The following is a 20,233-nucleotide window of genomic DNA, read 5'->3' on the forward strand; positions in this document are numbered from 1 at the left end:
TCCATCACAGCTTAAGTGGGGGGCAATAATCTCTTCAAGAACAGTCAAGTCCTCTGGAAGGGTTTGGTGACTCAGCTGTTGTGTTCTTCTTCTTATCAGAATTTGGAAAGCGATAAGAGATAAGTTTTCTTTACTTTCTTTGTCAATTACGGTCTTTATAGTTTGTTATTGTCTTCGTGTTTTGTTTCGTTAGTTGGTTATTTGTCATGTTCTTGTTATTATATATATAACTCCCCATTGTTACTGTGTAGTTAGAATTATACCCAACGAAAGGTAACATATCTACCAACATTTAATTTAATTTATATAATGAGTGGGGTAAATGAAAGTTTATATATTATAAAATTATACTCCCTCCGTCCCTTTCAATTGTTTACATTTTTTAGAGAGTGTCTGACACGCATTTTAAGGTGCATATAAAGTATAGTTGTGTATTTTTTTTTACAATTTTGTTTTTCTGAATAAAAATTATAACATTCAACTTTTATTCAGAAAAAGAAAATTATAAAAATAAGTTACATAACTATACTTTTTATGCACCTTAAAATGCGTACCAGACACTTTCTCAGAAATGTAAACAATTGGAAGGGACTGAGGGAGTACTATTTTTAAAAAATATATAATTGAAACATATATATTTGGGAGTGACATCCAAAAAATAAACTACATACGAATAAATGGAGATAGTGAGTACAATTTTACCATTAAAATACTGTATATACTCGGGACATTTTTCTCAAATAAATATGGGTCTAGAATATTTGAACATTGAACTTGTTGTAATTGAATTACAATGAATAGTTTGTCAAACCAGCGGAAACAGACAAATATAATAGAGTACACATTTACGGGTCACAACATTTTTGTATACTTATAGAGCCACCATGCATATGTAACGCAGCACCGATCTATTTACTGAAAAGTGTACATAAAGAACACAATCAATATTCATAAACAAAATATGTAATTTGTTGACACTACTTTCCATAATTCCAGAAATCTCCGCGCAGTGACAACTGATTTATCTGATTAGGATCCTGACCTTCAAATCTCATTCCCCATTCATTCAATCCCTGATGATCTCTTCCATCCCCGACCAAATTTTGCGAAGACGGTTCACACGTGCCAACCTCTATCCCCGTGTCACACGTTTGGTACCTGAGGTTATCACTTCCACTTTCACATTGTTCTCTAGGATTAGTCATAAGTTGCTTGATCATTAATGGCGATTCGGAAGGGAGGGCTGGAAAGTCGTAGCCAAGTGTTTTGTGATGAGTAGGAATGAAGTTTTGTGCTTCAACATGCTGCTGATATTGAGGTAATGAAACAGGATTCAGTTGAGAATAGCTATTTAAGCCAAGATCAAAGTTTTGATGGTTTTGTTGGTGTAGGAGATATTGATGATGATTTTCGCTGTGAGAGAGCGTACGAGGCTGATTACTATTCGCTGAATTAATGTTGTTGAGCTGATCTGATGCTGTGCTAGCTCCTCCTCCTTCGTTTCCGATTTTGAACAAGTTTTTCTTCTTGAACACTCTGCAAATGACCCAACCATCTTCCTGTATATTCAAATAGAAAATTTTCTAACATTACAGTTAGAAGTTCTGATATTTTATTAATTATGCACGAATTTTACCAGCATTTATTAATGTAGCCTTGCTGACATGGCTAGACTTAAAAAGTAGTGAGATTATTTTCTTCCCAACCTTGACTTGTCTTGCTGATAGCAAAACAGGTCAGAAAGTCCAAGTCTGATCAGTGATATATAACACACTTATCTTGTCTTAGGATTATAAGTTAAATGTATATTCATGATAGTACAAATGTTGGTCGATAGTGAGTACTAATTAACAAATTAAATGTAATGGAGAATTATATGAAGAGATAGTTATATGATTCTTACGCCATTGGAGAGATCTCCCTCAGTATCATGTTCACCATCTTCAAGCCTATACTCATGCATGATCCAATCAGTCTTTTGGCCATGAGGAGCTCTGCCACGATAGAAAACAAGGGTTTTCCTCATCCCGATCTTCTGGAAGCTGTTCCTGATGCATTTATCTCTTCCTGTTGCCTTCCAAAATCCTGCATTTGTAGCTCTATTGGTTCTGGATCCAGTTGGATACTTCCTGTCCTTGTGACTGAAGAAGTACCACTCATTTTGTGGTGTCGACCCAATCTTACATTTCTCTAAAGAATTAAAGTTTCACATAACATTAGTTTTTATATTGACATCAGCATCATCATAAAGTATGAATAAGGAAATGTTGCAAGAAAAGTTACATGCATGCTTAAAATCCCGAGTAGTGCCGGGTACCCCGAATATCTTCTCCAAAATTTTTACCAAATAACGTGACACATGACTAATTTATGACTAATTTTGGTTCTTTGATTCTTGTGCGCATAAAAATGCACGCGGAGTCCCATATTATTATTGGGAAGGTTGCCATGTGACACATCAGATTTGATTTCCAACATTTACAAAGTACAGATGTGAGATTAAACACTCATGCAAAACCCTAAACATAGGTACAGCTAGGTTTCACTTAATTAATGACCAATATGAGATGCTTATAAGCTGGGATTCTAGCAGCAGAAACATACATAAATAAGAAGACCTACTAGTTTACTAGTTCAAACAACAATCCATCAAGCTAGTTATAAATTTTGCATGCATTTTAAGATTAATTTACTTAATTAAATTGTGTATAATAATTCTATCATATATGCATTTATAGGTACAGCATGAACAATTTAAAATAGCGGATTAAGCATGCGGGGGTATAACATTAATATTGCAAAGTAACTCATTAATCTTTTGTGTACTTTCGGTCATACTTTTCCTACAGAGTGGCAAGTGGATTAAAAAACATTGGGTAAATTACTTCTGTATTCCTGTTATGATCTGCATATCCAGATTCTAACAATATTGTTGCAGAGGAGTAAGGACTAGTAATCGCACGAGAGTACCTAAATAGTAAATGCAGACTGTGCCAAATAACTAATTAATTAGTAGCTATATATATGTAAAGCCCCAAAACAAACATATATTGATCGAATATGAATTAGTAAAATTGTAGTTATCATTTAGCTCAGATCAAGCTTAATTATTAACTGTGATCAAATCAAGCATGTCTGAGAAAAATTGTAATGCATTAGGCAGATTGCTGATTAACTATTTTCGCAGAAACAAAATGGTTTTACCTTGCAAGTCCCAAGGCTCAATCTTGTTCAAATCCACCTCTCGTATCACCTCCATTTCAAACTTTTGAAACGAAATCTTTTTCTTCAAGTAGTAATGGAGAAGCTCTTCATCTGTTGGATGAAACCTAAACCCTGGTGGAACCCCGCCGTTCGACGAAGCCATTAAAACACAGCACCTTTTAACGAGATTAACCGAAAAAAGCTCCCTTATACTTCTCTGTGCGAAATGATATTTGAAGAAGTTAACACTCTTTAAAGTAAAGAATTTACAAAGCTTAAATACAAGTATCTCATTGGAAGTTGCATGCATATATATTATCGGATATGTCAATTGTCAACTACGTGTAGTCATGTAACGACGTTGACGGCCGGTGACTACGCCGCCGGGGAAGCTTAAAAGCAAAAGCTAACGTAGAAAGCGATGCAAAGTGAAAAATTATGATCAACATTATATATATATTGCATTAATGCTGTATAATTAAACCCGAGTTAATATATAGATGAAGGCTAAATAAGGGGCGTTGACTGAAACCATTTACGTACTCTCTCCTTTTAAAACTATCTACGCATACTCTATATAATTTTCGCTCAGTGTTTTGTATATTTTAAATTTCACCTTTTGGGGTACTAAAATTGAGGTCACTGATATATATAGAACTCCAAGATTCAGCGTGGGGGGTTTTTGTTGGAGCTTTGTTAACATGATGAGAAACCAAACCCAACATTTTATGATGTAAATTAACTGTTGGATCATGTGCTGCACAAACTACAAGTGGAATTACGTAACAACTGAAGCTGCCTTATTTGTTCTTACTGCGCGCTGGTTACATCAACTATATATATCGCGACGACTGTAATATGTAGGAGTAAATGTATAAAGCATAGTACACATTAATGTGTTAATGTTGCTGTGCAAGAGCAAGTCTCTCTGCAAATTTTTGAAACTTGAAATTACCAACTAAACGCAAATATTATCGGTTACAGGGAGTGATTCTTCACTTATTAGCAGCATTACGTCTTAAATAATCAATTACTTTAAAATTTTAAGATATAATATGAAGGTCCCAATATAATTTTATATTTTTCAACACTATCCTCAATCGTAAGATTCCTACCTCAATAATACGATTTGTTTCGTACAAGAAATTATTAAAGATTTTTGAATGCAAGTGAAATTACCAACTAAATACACGTGAAATTACTAACTACAAAGGGGGATTCCTCACTTATCAAGCACACTACGTGTTAAGTAACCGATGGCTTTATAATATTAGACGTTTACAGGACATTTCCCCTTTAGCAAGTAAGGATCCCCACAAAGAAAGTCGTAGCCCTTCTCCCAATGTCCCTCTCTTACGAAGCCATGAGATAATATTTTCCTCATAGTCGCCCGTAAGAAACAAGGGCCTAGGGCAACCGAAGGCATCACGCCTTCGGTTGCCGTAGACTCCCATTTGGTCTTATCCAATCACCCTACTTTATACGTGTCCTCTATCTATACACCCTGTCATCCTCCTAATCCCTTCACCACCTCCCACGTGTCCTTATAGCCCTAACTAGTCACAAGGCTATAAACATAGGGGACACCTGACTAATGGAAGGGATAAAATAAAAATAAGAGAAAATGGACAAAAATAACATGAAAACAGGGGACATAAACTCAAACTAATTCCTTACGGATCAAAACCAAAAACATGACCATCAGATTGGCACCGAAGCCGGGGATCTCGATGACGAATACTCACCATCACCCTACAACGACATCCTTTTTCTTGTTTCATCTATCTTGAAAAATTAATGACGGATCAGACATCGAGTCTTACTCTTATGGAAACTCTTCCATAGCCTCTAGTCACTCACCCACACATAGCATGTTATTCAACTTAAGAGCTCAACAAAATTATATGCAAAAACAAATAGATTACTTGACAGCCTAGATGAACGCCAACCAACATGGGGTTTATCATCCTATTATTATCCAGAAGCAGTATCAGGATCCTATATGGCGCGTTCCTCATGTTCTACCTCACCCCTGAAAGCTCATATTCATGATCTCAAGACGAACACTCTCAAGGATCATATCCCACCTACAACAACCTTCGTTCTGAAGGAATTCCCCCTCGAAGAGCCCGAAGATTTTATCTTCGGAATCATCAGTAAATGGTATATCCTACGGTGTAGAAGGTTCTAGGTATAGATTACCTACACCTGCTCCAAGGGTAAGAAGGTCTCCTTACCAGCCTAATAGGGCCCATTTTACTGTAACGCATATGGAAGACTAATGAGGCATGATGACTCACCTTGCTAGGCTTGAAGGATTATACCCAAGGGCAGCTATAAAAATTACAGTCGGATGATCTTCCTTTACGGAAGCTCTTAGAGTGAAGATTATTGGCCTTGAATTATTTAACGGTACCACTGACCCTAACATCATTTACATTATTATGAAAATCTTATAATATATCACATGTACAATGAAATTACTAAATGTCGATTGTTCATATCAACTTTCAAAGCTTATGCCAAAACCTGGTTTTCTAGTTTACCTCCTAGATCTATCAGCTCTTCGGAAGAGTTTAAGATGTTATTTCTATCCAACTTCCGAGTTAACACTTCTCATGCTGTTTATACTACTTCCTTGGAAAATATCAAGCAGGAATTGGGAAAAACCCTGCGAGATTATATTGAAAAATTCAAAATTGCAGCCTCGAAAGTCAAAGAGTTGAAGCAAATCAGTGTTATCGACTTCTTCAACTGGAACATAAATTACCAATAATGCAGAGATTGTTGTAAAGAGCTATGTAACAGAGAACCTACGAAAAGTTTTTCTCCTCTTATATAGCCAAAAATAAAGAAGTTCGAGCTTATTACCCTTCTACCCCAAGATAATCTTCCTTCTCTGGCCGAAGGCGATGCAGGTGGATGGAATGGAAGATTTTAGGGGAAGAGGCCAGCAAAATTTTCGTACAGATCAAAGGGCTCACCCAAGATAAATCCGAGAGGAGCCATACTTTACTCCTCTTCTTCAAAGTCTTTCCGAAATACTTCAACAAATAAGGAGTAAAGATTTCTTTCAACCTCCACACCATATAAAGACCCTTACGGAAAAGAGAGACATGACACATTTATGTGACTATCATGCTTGCATAGGACATAATACAGATGAGTGTGCTTTTCTAAAATATTTTTTTGAAAGATTGGTAAAAACATGATTGTTGAATGATTATCTCCCTCCACGACACATGCAAAATCCCCCTCAACCAGAACCTAACTTGAGGAACCCGCAAAACAGACACGTGGTTGATATGATTATAGGAGAAAGTATTCCTTACCATGAAGTGATGCATCCAGAAGCCCCTCTTCAAGCCTTCCATCTTACATGCACCATTATCTCCTTCTCTTACGCTGATTATCCTACCAGCTATATTTACCGAAATGGTCTACTTATAGTCACTCTTAACATAGCCAATCAAGACGTCAGGAAATTCTTAATAGATAATGGGTCATCTGTAGATATCATCTTTCGGCATACATTGAGAAGAATGATCTTGAATTGCCCTTTCGAGGCAATGAAATTTGAAGATATTCAAGGCCCCCTCTATGGGTTTGGAAATTATACCATTCGGGTTTATGGTACCACTGATATTCCTACTACCTTTGGGACATCCCCGCATAACGTGCCGACAATGGTTAAATACTATATAATTGACATTGCTTCCCCTTATAATGCCTTCATCAGTCAACCCACATTGTTCTTCCTGGGAGAAATTATATCATCCCATCAGGCGAAGTTTCCTATTGCCATGGTTTCATGGGAGTTAATAACGGACCCCATTAATTTTCGGTATTGTTAGTCAACCTCTTTCAGCATGTCTCAAAAAATGCACAATAAAATAAAGCCCTACGGAGAATTGAAAGAAGGCAGTCCCTCCAAAATTTCCAAAGCCCCAGACATGGAAACTTCTTAAGTACTCCTATTTGAGAGCTCATTTTTCACATTCTGAAAGCTCATTGACAAAAGCTGAGTTACATCACACTCCCAAGTTCAATCCAAGAGAACCTGTGGAGAGTTTTGAGTTAGACGAAGGGGATCATATGTGGTGCATCACCGTAGGCTCTCTGCTCTGAAGCCCTCTGAAGCAACATCTTATTAGTCTTCTTCGAGAATTCTCAAACATCTTTGCTTGGAAACCAGAAGACATGCCCGGTCTTGATGAGTCTATTGCTACCCATGAGCTTCATATCGACCCCAACAAAGCCATGATAAAGTTAAAAAGAAGAATTTTTTCCCCAGAAAGGCAGCAGACTATTGATGAAGAGATTAGTAAGTTACTCAAAGCCAACTTTATCTATGAAATTCATTTTCCTGAATGGATATCCGATGTAGTATTGGTCAAAATATCGAGTGGAAAATGGTGAGTTTGCATTGATTACACGGATCTTAACAGAGCCACACCCAATAATATTTCCCTCTTTAGACCAGTTAGTTGATGCAACTACAGGGAACGTTCTTTTCAGTTTTCTGGACGCCTTCTCAAGATAAAATTAGATTAAACTAGCCTCGAAAGAGCAGGAAAAAATAACTTTCATCACCCACAGGTGTTAGGTCCCAATATGTTTGTAGAAGGGGGTTGAATACAAACTATACCGTTTAATCGAATTTAATGCAGAATAAAAAAGTGAAACAAAATTCAAGTTAAATAAAACTATTATTAAACTTGAAAGGTGTTACAACAACAGTATCATTTACAAGGGATTAATCTCAAATAAATTATCACAAATCTAGAATAAATTCGACATGAACTTTTTCTATTTTTGCAATAAAAAGATCAAATGCTAAAAGCAATTTGACATTAAGTTCTAGGGATTTTGATCCGCTAGATAGTTACACAAGAACAAGAGAATGATTTCTAGTGTTTTGGATTTAACTTTAATAGCTAGAAATTAATGATCTTGAATTCAGCAGTTGAAGATGAAATGTTTTGTGCAGCTCTGTTCTTTTTGTTCTTGAGTAGTTGAGTGTATTCAAAAAATGTGTGAATTGAGTGTCTGCTGCTCTCGTCTTTAATAATTCAATCAACAGAATCCACTTGAACTGGCAAGACAATCGGTATGACAATTGCTTGAACTGGCATGATAATCTGTTGAACTAGCATGACAATCGGCATGACAATCTGTTGAACTAGCATGACAATCGGTATGACAATCACTTTAACTATCATGACAATCGGTATGACAATCTCCTGAACTAGCATGACAATCGGTATGACAATCTGATTGTCATACCAGTTCAATTGATTGTCATGCTGAATTAATATTGAATATAAATTCATAATCAATTCTGAAAATTCATAATATTAATTCAGAATTAATTAATCAATTAATTCAATTAATCAATAAATTAATCTTTGATGATATAATTTATTTTCTTAATTAAATTATATGACTTAATTAATTAATAGAGAATTAATACTACTCTTGAACAACAACCACTCTTCTAAAAATCTTCAGAAAATCACTGAAAATTATGAATCAATTCCACCACTTCAATGTTGACACTCGATGTACTGTCTGGTTCATGAGTGACTAACTTCCGTGATGTTTCTTCATGTCTTGACTTTGATAACTTGATTTTCTTCAGATTAAATCCCCGTAATTATCTGATACCCTGACAAGATCTCTGTCACTTGATTAAATCCACAATCTTAATTTATATCACTGAGGCTTAATCAATTTATTGAACTTCTTCCAGTGAATTAATTTCTCAAGTCTGTAGATGAACATTGTTTCTGAATCCTTTGACAGATGTTACTTTGTGAGATATCTTTGACGGTAGATCCACTATTTACTTGTTACATTCTTATTTGAGTTGAGTTAAATCCTTGAATAAACAAATATGCTATGACATATGCCTTTCAATAAGGATGTATATGCTTATCAAGTTCTTCCAATGTGACTGATGGACGTCGGAGCCACTGTTAGGGTGGACACACGCACTAATAGTCACACAAGTATACGTGTTCGCAAGTAGTATAAAATATAAATCAGATTCGTTCCCACAGAGACTGGTTTAGGTTAAGTTCAACTTATGCACCTATGCAACAATGTATGATTATCGCTCAATGCTAAGACAAATAACAAATTGGGTTTTTATTAAACTAAGAGATTATAATAAATAACATTAACTAAGAGAATTGAGATTGAATTAATATATATGACAAATATGGGATTCTAACTTCATTACTGCTTCATTCAATAGCCTTATTGTTCTTAACCTTAGCATGTAATGGTGATGACACTAATCAGTTAACACGAAACTAGTAAACACCAACTTTCGTTGTACGAATACCCTACTACCAAACATCCACAAAAGAGATAGAAGTTGAATAGACACCAATTATGCTTAGTCCTTATATATCTATAAGAATTAAAAACATAAAGATTTAATGTGCAAGTTATCTATCGTGATTACATAGGGCAAGTAAGATGGTTAAAATTATCTACGAATCATGCATAACAAATACATGAACCTATGCTAGCATGACAAGTTCTAAACCTCTATATTCACTGTCGTTTCAATAGAGATTAACACGCTATCTTATATGTTAGCTACGCACATAAGACGAATAAGCACAACCAATACTAGGATATCAATCAATCACCACACACCAAGATATCGAAACAATTAATTATTGAAATCCATAAGTAAATTCGCTAGAATCTCATGATAACGATTAGCCCATAATTGAACTCATCGTCACCATGAGTTCCAATGAAAGCATGGTATAAAATAAGGTCTTAATAAACTGAATAATAATTGAATTACGATTAAACGAGATCTAGGTTCAACAAGAATGAAAACGAGCATCCAAAGTTACAACCAATTCAAAGAATCACAAGTTAAAAATAAGATCTTCTTTTTCGTAGTTGTTTTGTGCTTCTAGGTCTTCTCCTTGGTATCCCAATCTTCCCGGATGATGAAAACCCTGTTTTAAGTATATATAAGCCCATATTGGACCTGGACCCTTAAAATCGTCAAATTCCACTCAAAAAAAGCTTTTTCAGCGAAGTCGGCCATGCATCAGCGCGCGGTCGGCGGCACACCAGCGGGCAGGCGCCTGAAGCCTGTTTGGAAAAATTTTGATGAATCTTGTTTTGGCCATAACTTGAGTTCTACTCGTCAGAATTAGGCGATTCAACTATCCACGCGAAACTAACGAGATTCTCTACAACTTGACAATGGCATTGGCTTCCAAATCTGATAACTTTTCATCATATTTCCTTTAAAAGCTCCTTTCTTCATTTAATTGATACCTGAAATACAATAACACAAAAACACATCAAAATACCAATAACTTGAGTCCAAAACACCAATTTAAGCTTGTACTAAAGCATTCCAAGTGTATATAAAATCCACTTATCACACCCCCAAACTTGAATTGATGCTTGTCCTCAAGCATAAAAAAACTCAAAACTATAAAACAAACCTAATGCATGAATGCAACTACGTGAATACAACTAAATGATAATGCAATCGATCCCCTCCCCTCAGAATAACCATAATCAAATGAATAAGCCAATGCCTCTAAAAATGCAATGACTTTAAACAGAGCTCGAATAAATCCCACAAACCAACTCACAAACCGGAAACGTGCGTGTGTGGAATGCTTAACAGATATCTCTCGATACTAGATCAATAACCATAACTTATCTATCATCAAAACAATCAAAAGTTTATAAACAGAATAGATAATAAACGCATTATGACTCACAACACCTCCTTTCTACTAGATTTATACAAGGATTCACACTATTGTTGAACACATAACAAAGATGCTTATTTGACCGTACAATGAATGAGGTCCCAAAAGACTTATGCAATAATACCCATGTAGTGAGCGTTAGGTTAGCGGATCCCAGACTATAAAAGCCTTAGGTCACTAGGCACAAAGTCCCCTAGAACTTAATAACTCGAGTATTAAAGAGCTCACTCTTGATCAATTATGCATAAACACATACTTTTTTTTCTCTTTTTTCTTTTTTTTCCTTTTCTTTTCTTTTCTGAATGAGTGCGTTTCGCTCCATCTCATTCAACCCTAGACTACTCATAAAAATACGAGCCGACTACTAGCCATTTGATGCCTAGCCTTACAACAACTAGCAATGAAATCCAAGTTTTTGTCTAGATAAAAAAATCAGTATTTTTATGTCATTACGAGAATATCACAAATTCTAAATATAACCAAATGATTAAATCTCAACAACAAACAAGTATGATCATTATCTAGATCAAAATCAACCCTATAAAACTTTATGAAAATATTTGATTCTGGCATGCAAATCAATTCATTAGGACTTAAACATCCCTCTATTCGTCGTCACTACACTCAAATCAACATCAACTTATCAAATATCATAGTTCATCTTAAGGGATCATGCTAAATATGCATGCAAATGCAACTATATGAAATCACATAAAAACAAACAAATATGTCCTAAATGAACAATCATGCAAAAATATGAATGAACTACAACTAAACATGCAATATGAATCTATATGAATCTATATGGACACACACACTACTAATCCTTGCATTATCACCCCCAAACTTAAAATTTTCAATGTCCTCATTGAAGGTAATAATAAGGATTTCAGGTATACCTAATTAGCGGGAGAGTCACCCTCATCGGGTGGAGGATCAGGTGGCCAATCAACCTCACCACCAGTGTCTCGGACAACAGTACCGAAAGCGTGTGTCAAATCTTCAACAAAATGATGGTGAATGTCGTGCATGGCCTCCATACGCCTAGTCACTCGCCTGTACTGCTCATCACCAAGACCAAACCTATCAACTGTCTGTGGCGTATGAGAAGAACCCTCTATAGGCACTGGAAGATCTGTCCAGCCACTCTCTACATCATCAAAAATATATCCCAACCCCTTATCATGTGATGCACCTAAGAATGAATAACTCAAGTGATCTGGCTTTTAGTTGAGCTCAAGTGTGGGAGCTTCTTGAATAAATGGTTCAAAACGCTCCTGAGAAATTTTTAGCTCTGCTAACCCAAGAGAATCGAATGGCAAATCCAACTTCCTCTTCCACGGAGGTGCATTCAAAACCTGCATTTGCTCTACTTTAAAGCACTCCTCTTTAGCTGTGGGTAACTTTATTTCCTTGAACACATTAAAAGTGACCTTTTGATCGTAAACCTTCATCGAAAGCTCTCCTTTTTGTACATCGATCATAGTTCGGCCTGTAGCCAAGAATGGTCTTCCCAAGATAATGGGAATCTTCTTATCTTCCTCGAAATCAAGAATTACAAAGTCAGCAAGGAAGATGAGTTTATCAACCTTGACCAAGACAACCTCCACTATACCTCGTGGAAAAGCGATGGAACGGTCAGCTAGTTGCAATGACATGTATGTTGGTTTGGGATCAGGTAGACCAAGCTTCTTGAAGATAGATAAGGGCATCAGATTGATGCTAGCTCCTAAATCACATAAACACTTGTCGAACGACAAGTTTCCGATGGTGCAAGGAATAGTGAAGCTTCCAGGATCTTTAAGCTTCGAAAGCAACTTCTGTTGCAGTACAGCGCTACATTCCTCCGTTAGAGCAACGGTCTCTAAGTCATCGAGCTTCACTTTCCGAGAGAGAATACCTTTCATAAACCTCGCATAGCTAGGCATCTGTTCAAGAGCTTCAGCGAAATGTATGTTGATATGAAGTTTCTTGAACACCTCCAAAAACTTCTCAAACTGCTTATCCAGCCTTTTCTTCTGCAGCCTCTTAGGAAACTGAGGTGGAGGATATACCTGATTCTCCCCTGTATTACCCTCAGGAGGAGTGTGTTCCACAGTTTTCTTCCTTGATTCCACTTCTGCACATCTTCTTCAGCCAAAACTTCAGATTCTGGAACTTGAGATTTTTAGGGCTTGCACCCTTCCCAGATCTTAATGTAATTGCCTTAACCTGCTCTTCTGTCTTTCCTGGAACTTCTGTATCACTAGAAAGTATTTCTGTTAGTCGATTCAATAAGGCGTTAGCAATTTGTCCTATCTGGTTCTCCAGATTCTGGATAGAAACAGCCTGGATTTGGCATATAAGAGCCTGGTTTTTGCACATAAGCCTCAACTCCTCCAATTCAGATTTCTCATCCGAAGATATACATGCACTATGAGTTTGTTATTTTGGTGTAATTTGTTGCTGAAAACCAGGAGGGTTGAATAGCTTATTTCCAAACTGCTAGAACGGATGTTGCATCACATTCTGATTGTTGTTCCAGCTAAAGTTAGGATGATTCTAGTTGTCAGGATGATAAGTGTCTGGAACTGGTTGTAGCGATCTCTAAAAGTTACTCATAAACTGAGCTGAGTCACTAGATATAGCGCATTGCTCTGTCACATGCGGACCTGCACACAGCTCACAAACACTGATTATCTGCTTAACACCATAGTTAGCCAGAGAATTGATCTTCATAGACAATGCCTTTAGTTGAGCAGTGATAGCCGTAGCTGTCTCCACTTCAAGAACTCCTACTACCTTGCCCTGTGGACATCTCTGGGTTGGATACTGATATTCATTAGCAGCCATCAGTTCAATTAGATCATAAGCTTCCTCATAGCTCTTTTTCCATAATGCTCCGCTTGATGCTGCATCGAGCATGGGTCTGGACTGTGCTCCCAACCCATTGTAAAAATAATTGATGATCATCCAATCAGGAATTCCATGATGAGGACACTTCCTAAGCATCTCCTTGTAGCGCTCCCAAGCTTTACACAAAGATTCTCCCATTTGCTGCACAAATTGAGTAATAGCGTTTCTGAATGCAGCTGTCTTCGCCAGAGGGAAGAATTCGGTGAGAAACTTTTGAGCAAGATCTTCCCAAGTAGCAATTGAACCAGCTGGTAGAGAGTGTAACCATCTCTTAGCCTTGTCCCTCAGAGAGAATGGGAACAGTCTCAGCTTCATAACATCTTCAGAAACACCATTGAACCTGAAGGTATCGCAGATCTCTATAAAATCCCTAATGTGCGTATTGGGATCTTCCGTTGGAGAACCCCCAAACTGGACTGGATTCCGTACCCATTGAATTATGCCAGGCTTGATCTCAAAGTTATTAGCTGTGATAGCTGGCCTGACAATGCTACATTGAATGTCATTGATCTTGGGTTGAGAAAAATCCATCAAGGCTTTCATTCGTGCTGCTGGATCTCCCATTGTAATGAGTACCTGAAATACAAATAAATAAACCGTGAAAGTAAAAGAATCTGAGTCAGTGAACTTTAACGACCACTGATAACAAGCACATAAACTAAAAATTAACACCGAGTCCCCGGCAGCGGCGCCAAAAACTTGTTAGGGCGGAAACAAGCGCTAATAGTCACGCAAGTATACGCGTTCGCAAGTAGTATAAGATATAAATCAGATTCGTTCCCACAGAGACTGGTTTATGTTAAGTTCAATTTATGCACCTATGCAACAATATATGATTATCGCTCAATGCTAAGACAAATAACAAATTGGGTTTTTATTAAACTAAGAGATTATACTAAATAACATTAACTAAGAGAATTAAGGTTGAATTAATATATATGACAAACATGGGATTCTAACTTCATTACTACTTCATTCAATAATAGCCTTATTGTTCTTAACCTTAGCATGTAATGGTGATGACACTAATCAGATAACACGAAACTAGTAAACACCAACTTTCATTGTACGAATACCCTACTACCAAACATCCACAAAAGAGATAGAAGTTGAATAGACACCAATTATGCTTAGTCCTTATATGTCTATAAGAATTGAAAACATAAAGGTTTAATGCACAAGTTATTTATCGTGATAACATAGGGCAAGTAAGATGGTTAAAATTACCTACGAATCATGCATAACAAATACATGAACCTATGCTAGCATGGCAAGTTCTAGACCTCTATATTCACTGTCACTTCAATAAAGAGTAACACGCTATCTTATATGTTAGCTACGCATATAAGACGAATAAGCATAACCAATACTAGGATATCAATCAATCACCACACACCAAGATATCGAAACAATTAATTATTGAAATCCATAAGTAAATCCGCTAGAATCCCATGATAACGATTAGCCCATAATTGAACTCATCATCACCATGGGTTCCAATGAAAGCATGGTATAAAATAAGGTCTCAATAAACTGAATAATAATTAAAGTATGGATAAACGAGATCTAGGTTCAACAAGAACGAAAACGAGCATCCAAAGTTACAACTAATTCAAAGAATCAGAAGTTGAAAACAAGATCTTCTTTTTCAGAGTTGTTTTATGCTTCCAGGTCTTCTCCTTGGTATCCCAATCTTCCCGGATGATGAAAACATTTTTTTTAAGTATGTATAAGCCCATATTGGACCTGGACCCTTAAAATCGTCAAATTCCACTCAAAAAAAGCTTTTTCAGCGAAATCAAAGAAGTCAGCCGAGCATCAGCGCGCGGCCACGCGGCACACCAGGCGGGCGCCTCCACCAGTGGGTGGGCGCCTCCTCCAGCAGGCGGGCGCCTGAAGCCTGTCTGGAAAATTTTTGATGAATCTTGTTTTGGCCATAACTTGAGTTCTACTCGTCAGAATTAGGCGATTAACTGTCCACGCGAAGCTAACGAGATTCTCTACAACTTGACAATGGCCTTGACTTCCAAATCTGATCACTTTTCATCATATTTCCTTTAAAAGCTCGTTTCTTCATTTAATTGATACCTGAAATGTAATAACACAAAACATATCAAAATACCAATAACTTGAGTCTAAAAGACCAATTTAAGCTTGTAATAAAGCCTTCCAAGTGGATATAAAATCCAGTTATCAGCCACTATCAACACACTATGAATAAAATATTCTCCTCTCAGATTAGAAGGAATTTATAGGTCTATGTAGATGATATGATCGTGAAATTCAAAAAAGAGGAATATCATTTCCAAGATTTGAGGGAAACATTTGAAATAATTTGAAGCCACGACCTTCGTCTTAATCCCTCCTAATGTACGTTTGGAGTGTCTAGTGACAAGTTCCTAGTCCACATGATCAGTGGACGAGGCATAAAAGCCAATCCAGAAAAGACCCGAGTGACTTTTAATATGCCCCACCTTCGACCTCCAGACATATTCAATCTCTAAATGGATGTTTGACATCCTTACAAAGGTTTATTTCTAAGCTGGCCAAAAGAAGCATCCCATCCTTTAATGCTATAAGAGGGATGAACAAATCAAAATCCATTCAGTGGAAGCCTTCATGTCAGGAAGCCTTTGATTCTATAAAGACTTATCTAACCTCTCCTCCCGTTCTCTCTCGACCTCTTCAAGGTGAACCTTTGTACCTATATCTGGCTGTAGCTTATGGAGACATAAGCTCATGTTTGATCCGAGCAAAAAATGATAAGCAGTTCCCTGTGTACAATGTTAGCCATATTTTACGGGATGCCAAAACCAGATTTCCGACCATAGAGAAAATGGCATATTCCCTCCTCCTTGCTAGTAGGAAACTTCACCCGTACTTCCAATGGAATGATATCCGAGTGTACACCAACCATCCCCTACAAAAAATCCTTCACAAGCCAAATTTTTCAGTAAGGTTAGTAAATTGGGTTGTAGAACTCAGTCAATTTAATATCCTTACCTCCCTCGCCAATCTATCAAAGGACAAGCTCTGGCCGATTTCTTAGTTGAATGCTCCTTGCCTTCGGAAGTCGAAACTCCTTCAGAAAATCCCTATGCGTTATCAAATTTATCCCCTCCTTGGTTGTTGTTCTTCGATGAATCTTCTATAATGGATAATAGCAGAGCCAGATTTCTATTAACATTCCCGAGAAATTCGAAATCCAGCAATCCATAAAGTTTGAATTTCCTGCTACCGATAATTGCTCTGAATATGAAGCCCTATTAGCTGGCCTTCGTCTAGCTAAAGCTCTACATGTACAATATCTGAAAACCCATAGTTATTCTCAGCTCATTGTAAATTGAGTACTCAGAGGATTTGTTGCCAAATCCCCTTTGATGATGAAATACCTAGAAGAAACCAATAGTAGACTCCAGGAGAATTGCTATCCTGAAAGGGATTTTGCGAGGGGAAAACCACAGGGCAGATACTTTGGCAAAACTTGATACTGATGAAGACCTCTCCTCTTCAACTGGCCTATATAAGATATTGTTATCATCTCCCTCCGCGTCTCCATTAGTTGAAAACCCTGTTGAAGTTCTGACTTTCTCTTACGGACCTAACCGGATGACCCCCCCATCTATTTGGACCTACAAGAGGGGATCACACCCCGATAAAAAAATTTAGCTCAAACCCTGCAATCTAAACCTGCCTATTACACAAATTATGGATGAAACTTTATACCTTAGTTCCTTTCTAGCTCCCCTTCTCAAATGTCTTGATTGTGCCAAAACTGATTACTATATGTTATAATTACACGAAGGCATATGTGGGAGTCATTCTTCAGGGGAAACTCGAGTACATAAGATTATAAGGCAAGGCTACTACTGGCCTACTCTATGAAAAGACTGTTTAGCCTACATCAAGACTTGTGCTAATGTTTGTTTTATGCTTCAGTCACAAAAATACCCCCGGTCCTCCTACGACCATTCTGTCCCCCATTCCCTTTGACACTTGAGGAATGGATATTAAGGGGCCTTTTCCTCCGATAAAAGGGAACAATCGATTTTTATTGGTAGGTGTAGACTATATGACTAAGTGGGTTGAAGCAAAGGCTGTTGCTCATACCACTTCTCTTGTGTGCCGAAATTTTTTCCATGAAAGTATTATCACCTGCTTTGGAATACCCCTGGTGTTAATTACAGACAACAGAAGACAGTTTCTTGAGATTGATTTTGAGGGTATTTGGCAGCTTACGACATACAACACCGAAGGTCATCTGTAGCCTACCTACAACCTAATGGACAAGTTGAAAGTCTAATGGCCAAGTTGAAATAACTAATCGAAGCCTCCTTCAAAGCCTCAGAAAAAAATGTTCTAGACCAGAAGACTCTCTGAGAGGAAGAACTTCCAAATATACTTTTGGCTTACAGAACCGATACACGCAAGCCTACATGGGAAATCCTTTTCCGGCTAACTTATATCATCGAAGCCCTCGTACCTGTGGAAACCGGAGAACCATCCTCCCGAGTTCATAGTTATGACTCCCGATTAAATCAGCAAGCTTTACAGAATAAGTTGGATCTCCTCGAAGAAAGAAGAAAGAATTCCCTTATTTGAATGTCCAATTACGAGCAAAAGACTACCCTATATTTTGGAAAAGTTTATCCCCGAGAGTACCAAGTTAGAGATAAAGTCCTTAGGGCTGCCTCTGTCTCAACCCCTACTAAGAAAAAAAAGTTGGACCCTTCATGTGAAGGACCTTACATTGTGACTTAAGCCACCAGACCTGGTACCTACTAACTTGCTCAATTATCAAGCAAACCTCTTCCCAACACATGGCATGCCACTCACCCTTTAGTCTTCAAAGTATCTTTTTGAAGTTTGTAATTAGAAGTAAATATATCTATGTAAGTCTGTAAGCCATTTTATACAAAATATGTGTATTAGTAACTCTAATGGACAACCTTCAGCTACACCTAAAGCTTAACCCCTTATTATAACCATTTGATATTAAGCCAACATACGCAGCCTAAATATATGTGGCACAAATGGCTTGGTTAAATACTATTTGTCACAAAGCTAATATGTGTATCCTAATGCCTGCGGCACAGATAGTTCGCCTAAATAACTATTTGTTACAAAGCTAATACGTGCAGCCTAACTCCCGCGACACAGATAGTTCGCCTAAATAACTTTTTGTTATAAAGTCAATATGTGCATCCTAACGCCTGTGGCACAAATATTTTTCCCAGGTAACTATTTGTTACAAAGCCAATATGTGCAGCCTAACATCAATGGCACAAGTAGTTCGCCGAAATAACCATTTGTCACTAAGCCAATGTATGATGCCTGTCAAGTGCCTGCAACACAAGTAGCTCAACTAAATGAATTACTCATCACCAAACCAACGATTTCGTACGGCCCAAATGAACTTTTAATTTACTCTCTGCTCAAGTGCTTACATGCGCAGTCGTCTCATGGCCTTAAACTTAAAATTTTCTAAATTTATTTATTCATGTTTACTTAAAATTCTTGATCCACTAACTTCCACATCTGCTTAACAAAAGTAGATCCCTCGTTAAAATAATTTCTTCTTCTTCAATATAATATTGCAATCCCATAAACTTAAAGAGTTTACCCAAATAAACATTATTATTAAGAAGCCGGTAGGCAAAATCTATTACAGTTATAAATAAAAAGTTGAAATATGATATTAAAACCCGTCTCTTGCGAAGAAACGAAGATAGTAATTCTCTTCCTTCACAGACAACAAATCTTCTTCCAGTTCCTGTACCCTCATCTCTAACTTAAGGATTTTGTTCTTCTGACGACGTATCTTCTCTCTCTTTTTTTTATGTAGAAAGAAGCTCTTCTTCATTATTCTTCATATTCTTCCCTTTATTTCCAGCACAGCTTCTATGCGATTCCATATATTTTTAAAAGGAGACAGAGGGCTAAAAGAAGAATGAAACTGAGCGATATGAAAAATGACAAGGTCACATTGTTCCAGTATTTATAAGAAAAGCCCATCGCCCTGCTCCCTCGACTTTCATAACATCTGCATTTATGGCATAATAAATATCAGATAGCCCCAACCCATCGTATTCTCTTTATATTCCTTTTTTTGAACTTGATTCATCTATTACCGATGTTATCTCATAAATTTTTAAGCAGTTGTTAACATATTCCATATTTTCAAAATTCCTTTTTACATTTTAAATCATTTCACCTACAGCTAAAACAACGCCTACGATACTACCTCATAATTTTCTTTTATCACCATTAATCAATAACGACTACTCAATGAAATTAGGAAATGCAGTACAAATCAATTACATGTAATAGTTGTAAAATTTAGAAAAACATTTCCTTCATTTTTTTTTCAT

The 20,233-nt window shown here is 36.9% G+C and overlaps 1 protein-coding gene and 1 non-coding gene across 2 annotated transcripts; one reads left to right on the top strand and one right to left on the bottom strand.

The window, feature by feature from the left end:
- Positions 1-817: 817 nt before the first annotated feature.
- On the bottom strand, positions 818-7,757 carry LOC141710750 (protein BEARSKIN1-like). Its single transcript, XM_074513285.1, has 4 exons — positions 6,076-7,757; positions 3,205-3,421; positions 1,904-2,190; positions 818-1,559 (listed from the first exon to the last, which is right to left on the bottom strand). Exons 2-4 carry the CDS (start codon positions 3,365-3,367, stop codon positions 978-980), a joined length of 1,032 nt encoding a protein of 343 aa, XP_074369386.1. The 5' UTR covers positions 3,368-3,421; positions 6,076-7,757; the 3' UTR covers positions 818-977.
- Positions 7,758-13,929: 6,172 nt separating this feature from the next.
- On the top strand, positions 13,930-14,036 carry LOC141716450 (small nucleolar RNA R71). The gene has a single exon (XR_012573160.1). It is a non-coding gene; the product is annotated as a small nucleolar RNA R71 (small nucleolar RNA).
- The last annotated feature ends 6,197 nt before the right edge of the window (positions 14,037-20,233 follow it).

This window comes from Apium graveolens, chromosome 3 (genome assembly GCF_009905375.1).
Source record: "Apium graveolens cultivar Ventura chromosome 3, ASM990537v1, whole genome shotgun sequence".
Taxonomy (NCBI): domain Eukaryota; kingdom Viridiplantae; phylum Streptophyta; class Magnoliopsida; order Apiales; family Apiaceae; genus Apium; species Apium graveolens.

Excerpts from the sequence above, each read along its gene's own strand:
- LOC141710750 (XM_074513285.1), bottom strand. The coding sequence starts at position 3,367 with ATGGCTTCGTCGAACGGCGGGGTTCCACCAGGGTTTAGGTTTCATCCA. Across the intron at positions 2,191-3,204 it reads TGAGCCTTGGGACTTGCAAG|AGAAATGTAAGATTGGGTCG; the intron begins GTAAAACCATTT and ends TTAATTCTTTAG. Across the intron at positions 1,560-1,903 it reads AGGGAGATCTCTCCAATGGC|GAAGATGGTTGGGTCATTTG; the intron begins GTAAGAATCATA and ends TTGAATATACAG.